This window comes from Pipistrellus kuhlii, unplaced genomic scaffold (assembly GCF_014108245.1).
Source record: "Pipistrellus kuhlii isolate mPipKuh1 unplaced genomic scaffold, mPipKuh1.p scaffold_m20_p_5, whole genome shotgun sequence".
NCBI classification, from domain to species: Eukaryota; Metazoa; Chordata; class Mammalia; order Chiroptera; family Vespertilionidae; genus Pipistrellus; species Pipistrellus kuhlii.
The window spans coordinates 80,612,263-80,634,075 of record NW_023425551.1 but is presented as its reverse complement, the minus strand read 5'-3'; the positions used below and the strand labels follow the sequence as shown (position 1 = coordinate 80,634,075).

The 21,813-nt window shown below is 60.9% G+C and overlaps 1 protein-coding gene across 10 annotated transcripts in view; it reads left to right on the top strand.

The window, feature by feature from the left end:
• Window positions 1-21,813, top strand: part of ANKS1A (ankyrin repeat and sterile alpha motif domain containing 1A) — a 174,669-nt gene that overhangs the window by 123,026 nt on the left and 29,830 nt on the right. For 9 of the 10 annotated variants that reach the window (XR_006739975.1, XM_036415306.2, XM_036415309.2 and 6 more), the window contains 2 exons: window positions 12,569-12,635; window positions 17,272-17,378. Coding sequence is in view for 9 of the 10 variants with exons in the window: in XM_036415306.2 (XP_036271199.1) it covers window positions 12,569-12,635; window positions 17,272-17,378 (174 nt within the window). In the remaining variant the exon portion in view is untranslated. Of the gene's footprint in view, window positions 1-12,568; window positions 12,636-16,835; window positions 17,379-21,813 lie in introns of those variants that run through there. The other variant, XM_036415312.2, reaches the window with a different exon arrangement.

The following is a 21,813-nucleotide window of genomic DNA, read 5'->3' as shown; positions in this document are numbered from 1 at the left end:
ACTTAACCTCCCTGAGCCTCAGTTTCCCTTCCTGCCTCGTGCGGCCCTCGCCTTCCTGTCCCGGTTTCCACCACCCGGTGCCAAGAGCCCGAGGCCTGAGCTTGCTGATCCCTGTGCCGGCTGTGCTCACTCAGTCCCACTTCTGGGAGCAAATAATTAAAAGACAAAAACAGGTTAGAGATTTCTACTTCACAGTTTTGACTGAGCCATCTGTTTATTTTCAACCATGTGGGAGCATATTTGAGATTCTGATACATGTGTGCATACACATGCACACCACATGCACGCAACAACACACAAAACATACACATGCAAGGATATGCATATGTATACACATGCACATGCACACATGTATATGCATGCGCGCACACATATACACACATGCACACATATACACGTGCACACAGCCAGAGCGCAGAGATATTTAAGGAAAGCAAATCTCTGCTGATCATGTGTACTCCCTTCAGTCTGAACTTACTTTCTCTGCACCAGTTTGTTTGTTGCTCGAGCATTGGGTTGTGTAAGAGGTAGACTTAGGAACCACGGCTCCCCACACCTCAGTGAATGTGGAGTGGGGAGCCCAATCTGGAGCCCCTGACCTTTTTGCTCTGGACTCTCATGGCCTCAGCAAGCTTCCCTTCGCCCTTCTCTTCACAGCCGAAGGGGTTGGCACCCTGGTCAGGCCGCCTGCCCGTCTCCCACTCTCCTCCCCTCCCAGAGCCTGGAGGAAGGACTCAGGTGCGGTGGTCTCCCCGTTTTCCTGTATTTGGAATAAGCACACAAGCCCCTTCCAGTGCTGCCTGCTTGCTGGGCAGAACAGAAGTGGGAAGCTGGCCGCCTGTGAGCAGGCCGCAGTGGCGAGGCTGTAAAACTATGGGAAGAACTAGAAGTAGCCGTGGCCCTGGCTCTTCCTCAGACATAACACACTCGGGCTTTCCTTGGCGTCTCCTGACGGCGCCCTGAGACTTACTCCGCTCCCTCCTCCAGGGCCCTGCCTCTCACGGGCCCCTCGAGAACAGTTCTTGGCGGCGATAAACGCTCACAAAGCCGCTGAGACTCTTGGTGTGGCTGCTGGGGGGTCCGGTGCGGCGAGGCTGGGTGGTCTTCGCAGGCAGTGGCCCAGGGCCCGGTGCCAAGGTCTCCCGGAGGGGAGGGCAGCATGGTCTCCTGCCCGCCCTCCCGGGTGCCGCTGTCCCGGGCTCTTCTGAGAAAACGTACTTTGCCATTGTGACTGGCAAGGCTTCCTTGCCAACGCGCCGGGAGTGAGGTCCACAGGGCTCCGGCGGGCTCTGCGGGCTGCTTGGGGAGGCGCTCCTCTGTTGCCCAGGGTGCTTGTGTTTGAACGTGAGGCTTGGCCCCAGAGAGGGAGCGGGTATTCTCAGGAGTCCCAGAAGCCCGTGACCTCCCCCCGCCCGCCGAGATGCAGGCCTGCTGCTCTCCCTCCCCGGGGCTGCTCCCTCACGCTGGGTCTGCCCCCCCACCCCCACCCCTTCCTCTCCAGCCGGGAGCCCTGGCCCTGAGCTCTGGCCCAGACCCCGTGGCTTACTTCAGGGACATAAGTTGTGCTGCTGCCACGAGGCCAAGAAAGGGGCCGGGTCTGTGTTGTGTGGAGCACTGACAGGGATGGTCAGCCAGAAGAGGGGGGCGGGGGGGCTATTCCAGGAGGTGGCGTTTAGTTCTGTGTTCTAGGTCTGAAGCTAGGCGGCAGGCGTGTGGACGGGCCATCTGTGGCTGTCATTGATCATAATATTGTAAACCAGACTCTTGGATCTAAGAAATGTTTCACTTTTTATAAGAAGAGAACACGGTTCCTGTGCCGAGGTCAGCACGGGCTGACGGGGAGGCAGTTGCTGCGGGAACTCAGGGCCACAGTGGGGGTGGGGGTGGGGGGTTCCCCGGGAAAGAGGCCACACACCCGCCTGGACGCACCCCTCTTCCCTCTCGTGTCCTCTGGGGGAAATCTCAAATTGGAGCGAGATGTTCGCCGCGAACAAGCCCCTCCCAAGAGTCGCTGAGGCTCTTCGTGTGCTTCTCGGGGTCCCGGCCACGCCTGCCCAGCGCTCAGGCCTGCTGGCCCTTGGGAAACACAGAGGCTCGCAGCCCGTGGCCATGGCAGGGCCAGCACCCCAAGAGCATGCCTGTGTGCTGTCCATTCGGCCTGTGTCCGTTCGGCAGGGCACAACCTGGGGATGTGTCCTGCCGCGGGTTTCTATTGCCGAGCCAATGCAGCCGGCAGGGCATCGGCCTAGCAGACAAGGCCGTGTCATCAAATGTGTTACCACATTTCATCCCCTCGCAGCCCTGGAAGCAGGTGTCATTCCAGTTTACAGACAAAGTTCAGACAGCGTATGTGCTTTTCCAAAGGGAGAGACCAAGCATAAAGCCGGCTCTGAAAATGGCCCGTTAGATCACGCATAGCGTGGGACAGCACAGGGGCTCGAGCTGGTCCTGGGAACGACGGGAGAGGAGCGGGGTGCAGAGGAGGCAGAGGCCTGCCCGGCTCAGGCTCGGTGTCAGCTCAGCCGGAATGTAGGGTAGGCGGCAGCTCCATGTCAGGCCTCCAGCCCGTCGGGCATCTCACGCTCTGTTGTCCGGACTCCTGAGCTCTGCTTTCCCACCCGCACACGGCGCTCCTCCCTGCACACACCTGTCATTCACAGGGAGCATTTCCACGTATCCGTCCTCTGTGATTACGTTTGGGGGCCAAGGGATGCTATTCGTAATGTTTGTACTGGTGGGGCTGGGGTACGACAAGACACAGACTGCTTCCTGGCTCAGGCCTCTTTGTTGGGTGCCCTTGGATGCCCTTGAGCATCACAGCACATCTTGAGTCTCGGAGGACTCCAGCTGCTTCCCTCTGTGCCCCGTGATCTGCCAGGGGAGGTCAGGGGACCGGGAAGGGGAAGGTCGTCTTAGTTAACTCGTGAGCCTCTGGCTCCGTGCCCCCAGCTCCGGGCCAGGGTGGGCTGAGGGCAGCTCCTGCTCACCCCGCTGGCCTGTGTGAGGGGCCTCTGGGCTGATAGGATGTCAGTGCCCGGGCCGTGCCAATGCCTTTGGTCTGTAACCCGATGATCCCAGGACCCTGGCGGGCTGGCCCTGGACCTGAGTGACAGTGATCAGTGAAAGCAAACGGCATGGCTCAGGAGGAGCCACAGTGTGGGGAGTCACCGGGAGATGTTCCCGCCCTCAGGGGAGAGGCTTTTTAGGAAAAGCAGACAGAGCGGGGTTCTGTGTCTGGAGGATCCTGCCCGGCCGCTGCAGTGCCGATGGCGGATGGGGTTACCAGACACTGCGGCTCCCCCAGGGGCTCTCGACAGCCAGTGGGATGGGTTGTTTAATGACAAAACTCGTTAAAGGGAGTGGCCACTTTTTAAAAATATATCTATTTATTTCAGAGGGGAAGGGAGAGGGGGAGAGAGATAGAAACATCAATGAAGAGAGAGAATCATTGGCCAGCTGCCTCTTGCACGCCCCCTACTGGGGATCAAACCCACCACCTGGGGATGTGCCCTGACTGGGAATCAAACCTGTGACCTCTCGGTTCCTGGGTCAACGCTCAACCTCTGAGCCACACCTGGCAGGGCAGGAGAGGTCGTTTTTAAGAAGAATACGGACAATTTAATTTACCCCAACAAGTAGGAGTGCATCCCAGCCTATTGATGTGGGCTCCGCGTGGACCTGCACGGACAGCTAATTCGGAGCCCTCTGCCCTATCACACGAGCCATATCCACAGTACATCAGTGACTTAAACTTACAGTTTGAGTTCTTAAAAGTAAAGTCAGCCCTGGCAGGTGTGGCTCAGTTGGAGCATCTCCCCTACACCAGAAGGCTGTGGGTTCGAATCCTTTCGAGGCATATACCCAGGTTGCAGGTTTGATCCCCAGTTGGGCATGTGCAGGAGACAACCGATTGATGTTTCTCTCACATCAGTGTTTCTGTTTCTCTCTCTCTTCCCTCTTTCTCCTGTCTTCTTTCTAAAATAATTAAAGAAAAAATAAAAAAGAAAGCAAGAATTTAGCTACTTGTGATGCAATCTAAGTTCTGTACTTAGGATTTTTTACATTTCTCTAACACTTAATTCAAGAACACATTTTTAAAAAATGATCCTGTTATTAAAGTCTCTTCAGAGTATCTACTTGGTTGTCACAGAAACAGCTCTTGTTACACTCACTTGTTTCATCACTTATGCAATGTTTAATTACATTTTCTCTTTCCATCAACTAATATAACCATCTCACACGGTGTTGGAAATGCCCCAACTGACTTGTTAGCGGAACGCAGTGGTTCGGGGTTGTCGGGAGGGGCAGGGAGCAGCAGGCCCTGTGCGGGAGAAGCCTGCCCGCTGCCAACCCGCCCGAACCCACCCGAGTTGGTGTGGTTTCCTGAGGGAGTCGGGACAGGTGAGGCCTGCAGGTAGCTGACCGGTCGGTCGGTCGGGGAAGTGGAGGTCGTGGGCAGCCTTGCCGGGTGGGTGCCCGTGCTGGTTCCGCAGTCCCCGCCCACCGGCCTGCCCGGAGCCCCCAGGCCTCACCTGCTCCCAGGAAGGGCAGGGTGGGCCTGCGCCGGGACCCTGTTCCTCTCGCTCTCGGTGTTGTCCCCATTCTTACAAGGAGCCCCCCTTCTCCAGGCGGCACTCCACCCGGAAAGGTGTGTCCTGAGCGCGGCTCCCACTGAGTGTCCCGGAAGCAGCTGTGGTCACACGCACGTTCTCAGCATTGTCTGCCAAGGAGGCTTGTCCTTTAACACACACACAGGAACCTGGGCTTGGAGAGCTTGTTTTTAGGTGGGATTCTGTTGGTTTTGGCACCAGATGAGTGTGAATCAGGAGTGCAAACCCTTCCGAATCTCACAAGAGCCGGGCGCGGGGCGTGCGCGGACTGTTGGCCGGCGGCTGTGGCTGTACCAGGGTTGCGGGGTTCTTTCTGGGCGTGAGGAAGACTGGCAGCGGCCGGGTGGGCACCGAGGCAAACAAACCCGGTGACTGGGCTCAGGAACCTCTGTAAGAAGGTCCTCGGTGCCGCTGCTGTGGGCCGGCCGTGGCAGGGGCCGGAATCTCCGGGAGCGGCAGACGGAGGGGGCGGCTCTCACCAGCCAGGAGCCGCCTCACGTCGGGGCGATGCCTCTCGGGGAACGCGGTGGCCCCGGAGCCCGCGTCCTGGGCGAAGCGCAGAGCCGGCAGCCCCGTGTCCTCGTGCCTGACGCTGTCAGGCTCTGTCCACACCGCACCCACCCCACTCTGCCCTTCGCCAGGTGTTGGCAGCAGCTCTGAGTGCCTGTGTCCGCTCTGCCCGAGAGGAAACGGGGCCTGAGGAGGAGAGGGCATTTGTCCACACAGCGAGCCCCTGGGGAGGGCCTTTTCCACACTTGGTAGAAAAGGAAAAAAGATTAAGTGACTGGCCCAGGTTCCACAACGAATTAAGTGGATTTGAATCATGTTTCTTCCTCCAAAGTCTTCATTTCCCCGCCGCTCCCACGCCTGTCTGTGGTCTGGCCTACAGGCTGGAGCTGCATTCTCAGCCCTGACAGAGCAGAAGCGAGGCCCTGGATAAGGTGGGCGCAGGGGTCAGGGCACTGAGGTGTGTTTCCAGCCTGTGACCATGGGCGCTCCGTATTTCTTCTGATGCTTGTTTTCTCTTCTGTAAAATGGGACAAACCCTCGCCTTCCGGGGCGCGGGGTGCGGATGAACCGAATCTGAGGGAGGGAGTCATGAGCTGGTGTGCAGTGCCAAGACCCGCGGGGGAGCCAGCCCTAAGACCAGACCCCCCCCCTCACACCCCCCCCCCCCAAGGCTCCGTGTTAACACAGCCAGAGCACTTTCCAAAGGGAAGGCTGCCTATGTCAGCACCTGAGTTCAATTCTCGGCAAAGGTGACTGCAGCCGTGTGCCCTCAGCACGCACACGCCTCGCCTGGCTGCAGTGCCCGTGTGTGCACTTGGTCTCCTCCTCCATCGCTATCAGAAGGCTGAGAAGGAGGCAAATGCATCCTGCCAGCCTAGTGCTGCCCACGGAGGGAGCGGTCAGTGTCTTTCAGCCCCACCAGCCTGAGCCCATTTCTGGGGCCCCGGACGGAGCGTGAGGGAGCTCTGACCGTCAAGACTGGTCACCTGCTCTGGCAGAGCGAGCGCGCCAGCCGAGAGGCTGTGCCGGGATAGAGTCGGCCTCCTCCTCCTCTCGTGTCCGTGGCCTGTGGGCATGTCTCTCATTAGCAGGTTGAGCAGAGTTCATTAGAAATGAAACGTGAACCAAGGTTAAGCTTATAGTTTATTTTTCTCTAAGCGATTTGACTCTGAAAGATTTCCCCCCGGAAAATATTTCTAAAAATTTGAACATTCAGGAAACTGGAGAGAGGCTTGAAGAGCGCACACTTCCATCCCCGCCGAGAGCCTCGGCTCCCAGTTAGCGTGTGCGGTACTTGCTTTATCTCGTGTCTCTCCATATCTCGGCCTACTTTAAAACCGTTATTTCCCATGCATTTCAAACATGCAGACCATCGGTACATTTCATCCTTAAACATTTTATCATGACATTAACCAGTGTTCAATATTTTTATGTAGTTATTTGGGGGAGAGTAAATTTATGCAGAGCTAAGTGCATAAATCTTAAATCTACCATTCCATGAGTTTTGATAAATACATACATTTGTGAGGCCAGATTCATCTCAAGATATGGAAATTATCTCACCCAGACAGTCCCCTCTCGTCCCTCCCCTCAGTGCCTGCCCCTCCGCCAGGGCCTCTGGCTTCATGGGGACAACTCACTGCAGCACGTGCTCCTGTGGTGCTCATCGGAGAGATGTTAGCGCTGCTTTAACCTGAAGTTTGGGGACTCTCAGCCTCAGTTACCCAGCTTCTTCCCGCTTCCCGAGTTCAGAGCTACGAGGCAAGCTGCAGGACCCGCACGCCGGTCAGCGATGGAGACTGGCAGTGTGTTTGTATTGCATAGATGCAGTTTTTGTTCAACATCGTAAATACATGAGTTTGGTGCTCGTAGTTCCACATCTGACAACCCTGGTGCTACCAGGCAGGTGTCCCCTGCAGCATCGGACCTTCCCGGCCACACTGCTGAGGAAATGGACACGAGTGGGAGTTTGGGGTGTTTCCTGGGCTGGTTACCGCGCAGCCAGGCTAGCAGTCAGCGCTGGCTGCCCTGTGGACGTGGGAGGGCGGGGCCGGGGGGCGGCATGGGGGCATTGGTGAAAGAACCCAGAGGCCCTTGAGCCTGGTTGCCCGGGTCCGAGGGGCCTGAGGCCTCTCTGAGGCTTATGTGCTCCTATCCGCCACCCCCTCCCCCAGGAAACCTGCTCGGAAACGGAGAGTAGATTGTACAAATTGGATTAGAACCCAAACACATAATCCTCATCACTCTTATAGAGTCTTGTCCCACTTTTTACAGCCAGGACTTGGCACACAACCCAGTGTGATGTGGCGAGCAGCAATAAAGTTCAGTGCAGCCTAGTCTCCCAATGTTTGTTCTTCCCCAGCAGTTTCTGGGGCTTGAGTTAAAGACTGCTGTTGTGAGAAGGCCATGGGCAGCCGCTGTGTGCAGGCAGGGCTCCCTGCAGGCAAGTTGTAGTCGGGCGTGGGCACCTGCGAGTCAGGAAAGGGCGGGCCGTAGACCTGGGTGAGAGCAAGGCCCTGCACGGCCTCCAGAGGGATGGGAAGGATGGCGTGGGGGGAGAGAGGAGGTTAGAGACGGGACTGTGGTCCACGACGGTCCTCATTCCACCGTCTGAGGGCCAAGCACAGGCCAGCACGCCCGTGGTCTCTGTGTCACAGGAGGGGTGAGATGGGGTGGGAGAGTTAACGTGGTCACAGCTGAGTGCCCCATGGTGAGGCCGATGGAGCTGAGACCCCAGTGCGGCTGGAGAAGGGGCCAGGATCGCCGCCCTGTGCGCTCCGGGGTGTCTGGGACCCGCCGCCCTGCGCGCTCCGGGGTGTCTGGGACCCGCCGCCCTGCGCGCTCCGGGGTGTCTGCCCCGCCGCCCTGCGCGCTCCGGGGTGTCTGGGACCCGCCGCCCTGCGCGCTCCGGGGTGTCTGCCCCGCCGCCCTGCGCGCTCCGGGGTGTCTGGGACCCGCCGCCCTGCGCGCTCCGGGGTGTCTGGGACCCGCCGCCCTGCGCGCTCCGGGGTGTCTGCCCCGCCGCCCTGCGCGCTCCGGGGTGTCTGCCTCACCGCCCTGCGCGCTCCGGGGTGTCTGGGACCCGCCGCCCTGCGCGCGCCGGGGTGTCTGGGACCCGCCGCCCTGCGCGCTGCGGGGTGTCTGGGACCCGCCGCCCTGCGCGCTCCGGGGTGTCTGGGACCCGCCGCCCTGCGCGCTGCGGGGTGTCTGGGACCTGCCGGGAACAGCTCGCCGGGGAAACACAAGTGCAGAGAGTGTTTCTGGGCGGATGTGATGGTGAATGTTGGGGGTGGAGGAGACTGGAACTGCAGGCGCTAGGAGACTGTGTGTGTCCTCCGAGTGGGAGGAGGGGGCCTCAGGAGCCACATCTCATGTTCCCATGTGCACAGAAGAGGCAGAAGGAAGGCCATCCCTTTCCCCCTCCGCTGCACGGGCCCCTGCTCACAGGCAGGCCGACCTGCTCTGATGTGTGGCTATAGCTGGAGCCTGCCTCACCCTCCCACCCCACAGAGTGCCCTCAGAACCAGCTCCCCCTCCTCTCCCGGAAAGTGGATTCCTAGTCCGAGGTGCTCCTGGTGGCGAAGGCTCTGTGCACAGGGTCACCTCCCGCTGCAGCCCGTGGGCAGCCAGACTCCGTGTTCCAGGCACTCAGACCCCCCGTGTGTGTGTTTGGTTTTGTTTTCAGACACATAGGGAATGCGGTTTATACAGCCCTGGGGGGAGGTGTGGGGGGGCACATGGGGAGTGCATATTATACAGCCCAGGGCGGGGTGTGTGTGTGTGTGTGTGTGTGTGAAGATACAACCATCCTGAGGACTTTCTAAAAATGGAATGTTGCCCAGCCTGAGTCCATTATGGCAATAGTCTCAGGCCTTTCCTTACGGACACACAGGTTCCCTGTCAGTTGGAGGGAAGTGCAGTGTGGCTGCGGTTGTTTCCCGTCTCTCCAGAACGAAATCGATTCTGAACAGAAGAGAAGAGAGCATTGAGCTGAGCCCGCCCAGCACCCCCTTCCCCTCACCCTTCACCCCCCATTCCTGGGAAAGCAGCCTAAATGGTTAAACTGCACACAATCTAGATCAGGTCAGAATGGTATCTGCCTCTTTGTCTAGAGTAGACTGAATGACCACATTCACTCTCTGCTGGTTCTGGGCCTGGAGGGGGGTGGAGGGTGAACAGGGAGAGACTGTGTTGCCCAGCTTCTCCCTGTCTCCTAGGCCGGGCAGGACCAGCCCCAGTCTGTGCCGGCATTGCCAGAACCGGGACCTGCCAGGCTCTGAACAGGCAGGACGCTGCACCGCCCCTTCCCTCCTGGCCCCGAGCGTCCTGCTGGCTGCCCGTCCTCCGCTCTGAACGAGGGCCTCGGCGGGGCGCGTGCTGCAGGTCCCAGAGCACAGCTCCCTTCCCGGGGTGGGACCGCCCTGAGTCCTCACCGCCGCCCGGGGCTGTGGCTTCCCCTGGCCCTGGTCGGAGGCCTAAGGGCATCTGGGCGAGCAGGAGGCGCAGGGCGTCCGGCCCAGTCGGCTGTGACTTCAGAAGGCCCCTTGGCACCGTCTGGTGAATAGGGCAGCCAGAGGGGTGGATCGGAGAGGCGGCTGGGCTTTGGTATCAGGTGATGCCACCTGTGAAATATGCCCTGTGAGCGAACACCTCACCTCAGAGGACACCTGGAATCTCCTCCCTTTCAGCTCCTCCACCCTGACCCTCCACATGGCCTTGAACACAGAAACCGTTCATGTTTCTCCTTATCTACTCCTCTCCCTCGTGTGTGTGTGTGTGTGTGTGTGTGTGTGTGTGTGTCGTGGGCCAGGCCCAGGGGCCAGGGATGGGGGGTGTAAAATAGCAAACAAAATATGCTCGACTCCACCTGCATGGGGGCTGCATGGTGATTCTCCCACACACACCCTGTGGCTGGAGGGGTGCCTGGGATGGGGGCCCGTCACCCACGGAGGATAACGTTTCCTCACCCGAGCGAGCGCCCTGCTTTTCTCCTGTAAATGTCGGGAGGGAACAAGAAGGTCATCAGCCGGGACCGGTGTAGCTCAATGGATAGAGCGTCGGCTTGGGGACTGAAGGGACCCGGGTTCGATTCCGGTCAAGGGCATGTACCTTGGTTGCGGGCATATCCCCGGTAGGGGGTGTGCGAGAGGCAACTGATCGATGACTCTCTCTCATCGATGTTTCTAACTCTCTGTCTCTCTCCCTTCCTCTCTGTACAAAAAATCAATAAAATATATAAAAAAAAAAAAAAAAAAAAAAAAAAAAAAAAAAAAAAGAAGGTCATCAGCAGATACGTACTGTGTGCCACTCTCTGCCCAGCTTCCTGGCTGGAATCTGATTGGTAGCCAGGCTTCACCTGGCGCTGACGTGGCATTGCGAGCAGCCAGGGGGAGCAGCCTGCGGGAGAAGAGCCTTCCCTGGGGGGGGCCGGCTGCTCTGGGGAACGGCGGGACCCCGGGGTTGAAGTTAGAGAAAAGGTTTAAGTCGTGAAAAGATAAACGTTTTAAATCGGTGTTTTCTGCAAATGGGGTGAATTGACTGGGGCAGTTAGCAACTGCCGTCTCTGGAAGGCCTTCGCAGAGTCAGAGGGCGGGTAGGCCCGTGTGGCCTGTGCCTGTAAGCATCCTCAGGTGGACTGCCCCTGTGAACAGAGGTGCCCGTGGGGCAGTGTTCGCCGTGGCTCTGCTTACCATGAGAGGACCGGAGACCACCCGCGCCCGCCCGGCAGGGCCTGGAAAATAACTATGGCACAGCCACAAAGGGATGCTGTACCTCATCCATTGAAAACGTTTCTTTTTCTTAAAGTTCTCTTCTGTAGTAGTATTCTACTCTTCCAAGGAGTAATATTAAATGGAAGTGGGATGTAGTATTAAATGCCTCCATCAGTGGGGAGGTGGGATCTATTCGTAGAGTGGACAGATCCAGAGGATACTGGGGCGGCTGGTTATACTGGTTTCCTCCGGAGAGAAAAACTAGGCCCCATGGGCAGGAGACTTTTCTCTGAATATCCTTTGTACCTTTGAATTCTGAATCATATGAATGTGTACCTGTCAAAAAATAAATGTGAGAAAAATATGTTTTAACACTTTTAAGATAAGTTTCACAGGGCCAGAGCATTCCAACGCCGGAGGGACATGGAAAGCTAACTGGCCTTTCATTGAGCATCTTCTGTGAGCCAGGCCTTTGGCCACATGCTTTCCGCCCCCGATACTCCTGGTCCACACCACCCTTCGTGGGAGTAGGACCTCTCGCTGCTTTACAGGCTGGACACGGAGGCACGGGTGTCCACCAGGCCGCTCCCTCGCACCGCGCTGCCTGCGGAGGGGCGGCCCTGAGGCGGCGGGACCAAGGAACGGAGCCTGTGGGCTGCTGCTGCCTCGGCCACCGCTCCGCTTGTCAGCTGTCCTGGTCCCGTGGCTTTTGCGGAGCCCAGGGTGGAGTGCGCAGTGTGTGCTAGCAGGCAGTCATTCTGCAGCTGGAGAATGGCTCCTTCCTGGCTGCCGGGGGGTGCGGCGTGGGGGGGTGGGGGGTGACGAGTGCGGGCAGGGCAGGGCGGGCTGCCCTGAGCTCTTCTGCGGGTATAAATGTGCCAGCTTTGTCTGCCAGCTGCAGGCTGGCTGGAGAGCGGCTGTTTTTCTGATTGTCAGTCCCAGGCTCCTCGCTGGCACTTAGAGGAGAGCCTCCAAGCTCTGGTACAAAAGGTTCTCACCCCGTTTCTTTGGAAAAAGAGCAAGTGAATGAGCTCATTGTCACTGCAGCCCAGAAAGGAGGAGGGGAGGAAGAGAAGGTGGCCCCTCGCTGCCCAGGCCTGCCCCCGGCCAGGTGTCCTGGGGAGGGGGCTTGGGTCTGGCTCGGGGTGACCAGAGCCAGACGGCTGGGCAGGGGGTCCATACCGGGCCAGCGCTGGAGACATGAGACGCGTTGAGACCAGGGTTCGGCTGTGGTCCTGGGGACAGTGTCTGGCCCTTCGCACCCCTGACGCTGAGCTCTGTCCGGATTGCTGGCCCCAGGGAGCAAGGGGCCCTCCTCTCAGGGTGATGGGCTCTCTCCGCTCTGGAAGGCGGCCGCACCGCAGCTGGCGGGCACGCAGTCTCGGTGATCTGTTGAGTGCTTGTGACTTGCCGCTGCTCTGGGCACATGGGGTGCGGCCTGCGGTGAAGCTGGCACCTCTCTCGTGGACTGGAATGCTAGCAGTGCAGGGACATGTGCCCAGTCCCGCCTGGTCCGGGAGAACTGGGGGGGCTTTGGCATCTCCACCCGCTCACGCCCTTCAGAGCATGTCTTCAGACTCCCCCGCTCCCCCGGCTGTGGCCACTGGGCTCCTGTCGTCTGTGGCAGATCCTGGTGCCTTGCAGGCTGGTGCTCCCTTGGGATCTCGGAAGAGTCTGGAGGTGAGCTGCCCATGCCCGAGCCTGACGGCCTCTCCCTGTGCTCCTCTTCCGTTTCAGATCGAGAAGATCATGAGCTCTATCGGAGAAGGGATTAACTTTTCTCAGGAGCAGCAGAGGATCTCAGGTAGGTGCCGCCACGCCTCCCGCGCACACGGGCCTTGGCGCCCTCCCGCCCCAGTTCCTCTGGCCCCGAAGGCGGACCCTGAGGGCGAGAGGTCAGCCTCAGGCCACGGTGCTCCACTCAGCAGCTTTGTCCGGCAGCCCCGCTCCCCGGCCTCTGTGGAGCCATGGCTCCTTCACGTGACGGAGGGCATGTGTGCAAGTTGCGTGTCGGTCTGCCTATTCAGAAACCATTTTTCCTAATGAGCAGCCGGCACTCATTCTTGTCGTGAATGTAGCTGACACAGGAGCTTCTCGGTGTTGGGGTCCCCACCGGGGGACTCGCCCAGGCCTGGCCGCGGGCTGTGAGCCGGCATCTCCCCGGGGCTCGGTTTTGCTTCCTGCTGTGTCTCTCTCCATCTCTCCGTTTCCTCAGTCGCCATCTTTTTCACTTAGCTCACTACTACTTTGGGTGTTTTTTCCATCTCAAAGCCCCAGGGGTGAGGTCTGCCTTTCTTTCCTTCACCTGAAACGGGGGCCCAGGGCGGCCTTATCTGAGCTGCTGTCCTTGGTAATAGAGTGGTTACTTTCTCAGGTCAGGCGGCACTTCCAAAGGTGCCTCTCAGAGCGGCGCTCACGCTCCTTCCCCCCGGCACCTGCAGATCCTCCCCTCAGCCCTGCCCGGTCTCTGCCCCTTACGGGGGCCCTCTCTGCACCCAAGGGATAGGCTTCCTCGCCTGCTCGGAGGCTCCTACCTGGCTGACCTGTGAGCCCACGTGACCTCTGGTTGCCCGTGGGCCTCTGGCCCTGGCGGGAGGTCTGATGGGTGGGGGCGCATGTGCACGTTGGGGAGAAAGACCTGCTGAGGCATGGGCTGTGGAGGGGGTGCAGGCCCCGGGGCCCCGTCCTGGGTTCAAATCTGGTTCCAGATCCGTGTCTCAGACAAGCCACTAGCGCGTCTGAGCCCACTCCTGCCATTGGCCTACAGTCCCTGCACTTAGGTTGTGGGACTGAGTGATGGATGTGTGCAAACACTCGAGCTGAGAGACACTCGGTCAGCAGTGGCTGTGCTTGCTTCCACCCCTGAAACCACTGCCGACTCGTCCGGAGAATGCCCGGCTTGTCTCCGCCTTTCTCAGACTGGGTCCAGGGGCGCCCTCCCCCCAGCAGCCTTGCTTCCCGGGATTCCAGCAGGGCCCAGCTGGCTTCGGTCTGTCTTTGTCTCGGGTTGCGGAGGGTCCACAGAGGGGCTCTGTGGCTTGCGGCCCTGTCTGCAGGCACTTGCTGCTCTCAGGCCTGCAACCTCACGCTCGACTGTAGTGTGCAGGCCTGACCAAGGGTCAGGTGTCTGAGGGACAGAAGTTTAGGGCTGAGACCAATACCGCTGCCCTTTCAGAGCTCTGCCAGGGATGGTGGGCACCTCCGGGCTGGGTGGCTGACAGTTCAGCCGAGGCCGGTCTTGCTCCTCACCCCTCTGCATTGGAGGGACCCCACCTCCGGGTGCTACAGAGCTTGGCTGTGCATTCACCTCTTGGCGGGGCTCAGTCGGGAGATCAGCTGCACCTCTGGCAGCTCAGAGGAGCCCTTGTCCTTGGGGCGCTCAGAGCCCTTCCTTTGCTGCCGGTTCTTGCCCCCATGACCCACGTGAGGGATGGGAGTAGGTTGGTCCTGCTACCCCCTAGGCTTCTGCATCCCATCACGGTCTTGTTTTCATACTCATTGGGTTGACTCCCCCTCATACTCCAGCTTAGGACGTCAAAGGCAGGCTCCCGAGAGTGGCCATTGGGACAGGGTGCCATTGGGACAGCGAGGTCACCCGGACAGCATGTCCACCATGCGGCGGAGCCCCCTGCCGGGCGTGACGTGTGGAGAGGGTGGGCTCAGTCTGCTGGTCTCTGCTTTCTGTCCGTCAGGAGGGGGCTTTTGCCAGGACCCCAGGGAGCACCAGGCCTCAGCCAGAGTGGGGTCTGGTGTTTTTGGATGGCCCTTGGGCTTCTGGGTCCCAGAAAAGGGCCTGGGCTCGGGGCCTGCCCCTCCTGCAGCCAGCCCTCAGCTGAGCGTGGGAGTACCTGGCAAGACCTCTGTAGCTCTCAGGTCTCAGTCCTCTTTGGGGCTGTGAGCCCCTGAGCCTCCAGCTTTGGAGCCAGTTACCTGAATCCCTGACAGATGTCCTTTCCAGCTCACCCCACGTCACGAGTCCAGGAGGGTGAGCCTGCCCGCTGGCCAGGCCACTCTTGCTTTGTCCTGTCAAGCAGAAGAGACTGCCTGGCTTCTTTTGCCAACGCCACCATTCTCACTGAATGCCTGCTCCCCCTGGGGCCTGCTCCCTGGCCAGCCCCGAGCCGGGCCAGCAGCCGCCTGTTGGGTGCAGTCCCAGCATGCTGAGAGGTGGCTGTGGTCCTTGCGTGTCTTCTGCACATGTTACCTCACTGTCTCCACAGCTGGACGTGGGGCTTGGTCCTGGCTCCCCGGTCCCCGGTGCCGCCCCTCGGTGCCTCCTTCGGGTTGTGGGCAGCGTGCCCGGGGCTTCTCCCTGCCCTCCACAGGCCGGAGGGAGGCGCTCGGGCTGTTTGGTGCGCTCACCTGCGGAGTGTCGGGGTCACGGCCTTACTTGGCCGCTGTATTTTTGATGCCTCTATGCATCTTGGCAGAAAGGCAGTCATTTCTTAACCCTGGCTATGTCCTCAGGGTGGTGACCGTCCTCTGTCCCCTCTCTGGCCGTCCTAGGAGCCGCCAGCCAGAACCAGAGGCATGCTCTTCTCTGTCCTCCCTGAGCCCCTTTCCTGCCCTTGCTGCTGGCGGGTGTGGGCCAGCGCCCGATGTTGGGAAACCTGTCATTTGGCTGCTCGTGCTGCCGTGTCCTCCCTCAGCGGTGGCGGCGGCGGCGGCCTCTGCTTCGATGTCCGATGCCTGATGTATTTGCTGAGCGTGGAGGGGAGGAGGGGCGGAGAGGGGAGGGCCAGGGTGATGAGAGTGAGCAGGGACGGGAGCGGCCGGCAGCAGGCGGCGTGGAGCCCGGGAGCTGTAGACAAAGCCCTCCGCTGCGGTCGGGAGGGAGCGCACACGCCCTCGGCAGCAGGCAGCACCGCGGCCGGCAGCCGGCGGGATCACAGGCAGCGATGAATCAGCAGCCGGGAGCCCCTGGCCTCACGGGTGGACAAGAGCCTGCTGCGTAGGTCCCCGGAGCTGACAGCCGCTCAAGGGCAGCGGAGCTCAAGTGGCCCCGGACCCGGCGTCTTGGGCTGCCGTTGCTGAGGCCGCGTCCCCGGCCACCGTCTGTCAGCGGAGGACAGATGAGGGGCAGCCTGGGACCCTGGGTCCCGGGGTCTCCTAGACAACCATGCCGGGGGCCTGGCTGCCCCGAGGCACGAGTGCCGGGAACAGCAGGATGACTCCCACCAGCAAGACTGCCGGGATTCTCTGGAGGTGACGCTTTCGTCGTTGGCTCTTCTCTTCCTTCCTCGCACCTCTCTCTCCTCCCCTTTTCCTTTTCCTCCTGTATCCGTGCTTGCCCGCGAGCACCAGAGAAGTAGGCGGGGGTTAAGGCGTTGAGCTCCGAGCGTCCCAGGCCTGCCGGGAAGGGCTGGACTTCCCCTCACCCGCCTCCCCGCCTTCCCGGAGGAGCACACCGGGATCCGGAGACTCCGGGGGACACTTGCGTCTCTCTCCCTCAGCCAGCGGGCGGAGAACGTGCACAGACTTAAGCCGCCAGCGCGGCCGACAGGACTGCTTCCTCTACTCTGCTCTGCCTGGGCTTTCTCATCTTTAGCCAAGAACGGGGTCTGCCTGCCTGCTTTCCACCTGGGCAGGCAGGTGAGCCACAGGAACAGCTACAGCCGAGGACAATGAACGCCCAGCCCCTGCACGCCCGCCCGGCCCCGGAAGGCAGCCCTTCAGACAGCGCCCCGGCCCGGGAGACGCCCTGCTCGCCGGCGCCCAGGGTCTAGCGAGGACCTGGCCCCTGGCCCGCTGGCCGCACCGCCCTGCGGAGTGCTATGTCGCCGTCCCGGCGCAGCACCCGGAGCCTGGTCTCCACGCCGTGGCCCGCGCGCCCCGCTCAGCCCCTCGCAGCCTGAGCCCCTGGCACAGAGGGCCATGGTCTGCCTGTTCCGGGACTGTTGGGGGAGAACAAGTAAATGCCCCCTCTCCTGCCGTGTGCACTGCTGCTTGTGTTGCATGTGCTGGGTCCCCGCAAGCAGCCGCTGCTCCCCTCCCGGAGCCCTCGGGGCCGTGTCCCGGGCTGCATGAAGATGCGTGTGCTCTCCTGACCCGTGTGTGCGGCAAGGTCGCAGGACTGGACCCGCGCCTCAGCCCGTGGGGCCCCGGATGCATGGATGTCAGGGCTCCCAGCCCCGCTGGTGCCGTGGGACCGGACGCTGTGAACGCTGATGCGGAGCTGACCTGGACACCTTGGGGGTTAGCTTCCCGGCCGCGGGCAGAGGCCGTGCCCGAGGCTGTGGGTGTGCACGGCGCCTGGCGGGCCGCCCCCGCCCGCACACGGACGAGGCGCTGCGGGTCCTCCGCTCTCGCCTCCTGTCCGTGGTTTGGCTGCTTTATAGTGATGATCATGATGTGGCAGTGCCATCTGTCTTCCTCCGAGTGCCGCTGCTGCCTGAATGGTTTTTCCCTTTGCAAGTGTCTGCCGGTTCCTCTCTCGGCAGGTTCGCGGGCGCTGGAGCAGAGCGTCGGGGCGTGGCTGGCGGCGCTGGGCCTGCAGCAGTACGAGAGCCGGCTGCTCCTGAACGGCTTTGACGATGTCCGCTTCCTGGTAAGTGCGGGGCGGCGGGGCGTGGGAGCCGCACCCACTGCTGGCTGAGGCCTGGGCCCCCCAGAGCTGACCATGTCAGGCCGCCATGCCAGGGCCCTTTCTAGACGGTGCCCCTGCTCTGCTCCCCAAACTCCTGCGGGAGAGCTCTTTGCACATCTGCATCCCAGGGAGGGGGTCCCTGACTGCAGACCCCGTCCCCTCCGGGGCCTCAGACCTGGGGCCAGCGTTGGCGAGGCCTCGGGCCATGTCGTTCCAGTGGACAGAGTTCTGCTGGACAGACAGCCAGTCCCCCGTCTTTGTTGGATGCTGGAAGTTTCCTTTGTTCTAGAACTTTCAGTCCAGCAGGTAGTCACTGCGCTGGTTGCTGTCTGAGACGCTGCACGCCCCAGGCACCCGAGCAGAGGCCGCGGTGGGGTTGGAGGGCTGGCTGCTGCTCCGAGGTGTAACGTTGTCCTCTCTTCTTACAAACACGAGGGTTGAAACAGAAAAGGAAAATGTAGGCGTCGTTCCTCAGGCTCCGTGAGGGCCTCCCTCCGATGGAGTGAAAGCACTGAGGACAGGGTGCTGAGCTGGCACCTCTCTGAGGGCAGCTCCCTCTCTCCCCTCTTCCCCCAAGACCTCCCTGGGGGTCACAGCTGAGCACAGGACTGGCCCCTCGGGGCGGCATGCAGCCTCTCACGGGCCTTCTGTGTGCTGGGCGCTGTCGGCAGTGGCATATGTGGGCTCACTGGCTCCCAGCAGCCCTGGGTGAGCTCTACGTTAGCAGCTCCGTTTCCCAGACGCAGAGCAGGAGGGGCCTCTGTGGCCACAGCGCCAGGCACTCTGAGCCCGAGGGTCCGGCTCTGACACGGAGCCACACGTGCCTCTTCCACGTGGATGCGGGGTGTGGGTGTAACAGTTCATGTGTTTTAAGTCGCCGTCTTCATGTGTTAACTCAGGAGCTCAGTTTGAGGGGAACTTGGCACGCCTTCCCTGCCCCCCCTCCCTGTGCCCTGGCAGGCCTGCCGCCTGCTCTCACAGTCCGGGAACAAAGTCCTTCGTGGCATTGAGCAGATCCCCACTGGCACCACCTCCCCCTGTGCCCTGGCTGGGGACGGTGGTGAGAGTCAGCCGAGTGCCCCGCTCTGCTCTCCGGGCCCGGCCTGGGCTCCCAGGAGGGGCCGGGCCAGGGCAGCTCCCCGGACCCGGCCGTCCTTCTCCAGGGCGGGCTGACGTCGGCAGCAGCCACCTTCCGAAGCCCGACTAGGGCCAGACTGTTAGTCGTTAGCTTTAAAAAATGTTAGGTTTTAAAATGAAAGTTTTTTTAAAATGTACCTTTACTGATTCCAGAGAGGAAGGGAGAGGGAGAGAGAAACAGAAACATCAATGAGAGAGAATCATTGATTGGCTGCCTCCTGCATGCCCCACATTGGGGATGGAGCCCAAAACCTGGGCACGTGCTCTGGACAGAATTGAACCTGGGACCCTTCAGTCTGAGGCCGATGCCCTCTCCACTGAGCCAAACCAGCCTGGTGACAATTTCTTTTTAAAGTTAAATTAAGTGTATTTATGGTTCTTGCAACCTAACCCCTGGCTCGCCAACGTCCCTGAGGGAGGGCTGACAAACCCAGACTGGAGGCAGGTTCAGCCTTGAGGGGATGGGAGCCCCTGGCACCGAGTGGAGAGGGGCCCTCCCTCTGATGCACCCTCTGCTCAGACGGGCGAGGGAGGGGCCGGGACATCATGTGTCCCCTCCCTGGGCTTCAGTGCTTTCGGGGCTGAGCTCTTGACTTCTCGCTCCTCCTGCTCATTTTGGAAAAGGTAAGGTTCCCAGCCCTCGAATATCCGGGCACCATTAAAACCGCTGCCCTGCCTTCCCTGTGCCCGACCAGCAAGTAGCAGGGCGGCACCCGCCAGGCCAGTGGTCCACTCAGGACGCAGGGCCTGTCAGAAGGCGTCTGTCCCCCTGGCCCTCAGGAGGGAGGCCAGCAGCTCCCTTTTCCGGGCCTGCCAGGCCCTCCTGTGGCCCCGGGCCAGGCTGCTCCTCTCGCTGCTCTGGGTTCCTCGGGGTCTGCATGGGACTCCCGCATTACTTCAGGCACCAGAGTGGCCCTGCAAAGCATCCTGGGTAATTGCATGTAAATTGCCAGATGGGTTGTGAGGCTCATTAAGTTTTAGCAACCAGAAAAACGAGGACCAAAACACACGCAAGGGGCCCTGTTTGTGTAGAAACATCGCATGTGGTGCCACGTCTGTCGCGCTGGCAGTGCTGCGTCCCAGTGTGGGTTCAGTGCTGCCGTTGTTGCCCTTGGTTCTGAACTGCCCTGGAGACTCTCCTGCAAATTGCTCACGGGGAAGCCGGGCTCCAGCTGTAGTGAGAACATCTGGAAACGAGGCACTGCAGTGGGTTTCCCCTGAAGGGCGCCCACAAGTTTGTGGTGGAGGAATACAGGGCATCTGTGGTGTCATGCAGCCCCTCCCAGCGGAGGGGACTCAGCCTGTGGTCTAATCATCCCTCTGTCCTCGCCATGATGTGTTCAGGGACGGGCGCGCCCCAGACGTGTTTGCCATCGCGAGGCTGACTCTGAGCGCGCTCCATACTGAGCAAAAGTGTGTCTCCTCGTGGCTCTAGAAAAGTGAGGGCCGGTCCTGGCTCATCTCCTCATCCTCTCTCTCGGCTGCTCCTCCTGTGAGGTGCTGGATGGGCTAGACCAGCGACACTGCAGCTGGACCTGTGTCCACATCTCTTGCCTGCAGGCAGAAGGGCCTTTGATTGGTAGGGGCAGGGCGGGGGCAGGGGCAGGGGCCTCCAGGTGCGCCAGGCTGAGCCGGGGGCTGGCACCACTCTGCCTCACTCGGGTCTTGCCAGCAGGGAATGGGCTTTCCTATGAGCAGGGAGGAGGCCGTGGGTGGCGGCTCGTCTGCAGCCCCAAGCACGCGGGTCTCCGTGCCTGGGGCTTCGTGCAGGTGTTGGCTGAGTGAGTGACGGCGTCCCTAAGTGATGGGGTACCATGTGCACATTAAAAATGTGCTTTTGAATCGGGTCTGTGGGAACACGTGCACCTTGGAGCTGAGGAGGAGTCTGAGACGCGGATGTGGTGTGCACCGGGATCTGCTTTCAGGGCTGCCTGGGAGCACCGGCTTTTTCTTTGGGTGTAATGGATCCTGCGCTCTCCGCAGTGGGTGGGTCTGAAACTGGAAGAGCAAGTAGCGTAGGTGCCCTGAGAGGCCCGTCCAGCTGGGAGCGCAGGCACATAAAGCAGTGAAGCGGCAGCCGGGCCAGTGCTGAGCGCCTGGCTCGGCCTGTGCATGATAAGTGCCAGGTGCAGAGGGCGGGGCCCCGGGGCGGTGGTGGAGTTGCAGGTGGGCGCTGAGGCCCAGAGGCGGGCACTGCTAGCAGGTGGCACCTCCTCGCCCTCTTCCCTCCCAGGCTTCAGGGGGAGGTACTGCCGGCACTCGGTCTGCACGCCTGCCTCCACTTCCCCCCAGCCTGCCCCTTCCTCCCGCCACACCCCAGGTGCGCTCTCCCTGCAGCCTCAGAGTGTGGGGAGCTCAGGAGCTGGGCTTTGAGAGGCCCCTCAGGCAGCGTGGGTCCTGGGCTCCGTGGTCACTTAGGAACTTAACGATCGGTGTCCCAGGGCTGGTGCACAGCAGCTGCTTCCCCGTCTCTGTCGTGCGCACTGCAGGCCCCTTCTAGCACATGGCTCCCCTCCGCCAGCCCCGGGTTACTCAGAGTGGCGGCAGGGACGGGCTGTGGCAGCAGCAGCTGTGTCTGCCTGGCACCGCCCCGGCCTCCAGCCCCAGGGAGGGGCATCCGAGCACCAGCCTCCTGTCTGTTAACAAACCACTTGCAGATGGTATTGGATGCAACAGGTCCCGGAGCAGCTTCCGGATGCTGGCATCTCGGCGTGAGCGTGGCAGAGGTCCTGTCCTGGCATCTCTGACTGTGGCCACTTCACTTGAGAACCCAGAGGGCAGGGCCGTGTGTCTCTAAGGTACAGACCTGCTGACACGCCAAGTGTCAGTTAGGGTTCTGGGTCCAAGGGCATCCCTGCAGCCCATCTGTGGACTCCTGGTCCCATTCTGGATTCAGGAATTAAGTAATTTCCCCAAGGTTGTCCCTCAAGCAGGCAGCTGGCTGTGACTGAAGCCAGGTCTCCTGGCCCAGAGGTGCCCTCGCCCCCTCGGCAGGCCCCATGCTCCCCTTTCTCAGGAGGGAGCTGTGCCGGCCTTCTGCTCAGTGGGTTGCCCAGAGTTGGAGCCTGGCATCTGAGCCAGGGGTAGGTTAGCAGTCACTCACAGGTGCCACTGGGTCAGGCAGACCACTGCATCCACCCGCTGTGTGCTGGCATCTGCAGAGGGCCGGAGACGGAGCAGGGTCAGTCCCCGCGAGCTCCTGGCACCGGCTCGGGGCCCGCCCTGCCCCTCTAGACCTGCAGCTGCCCCACCGCATGGC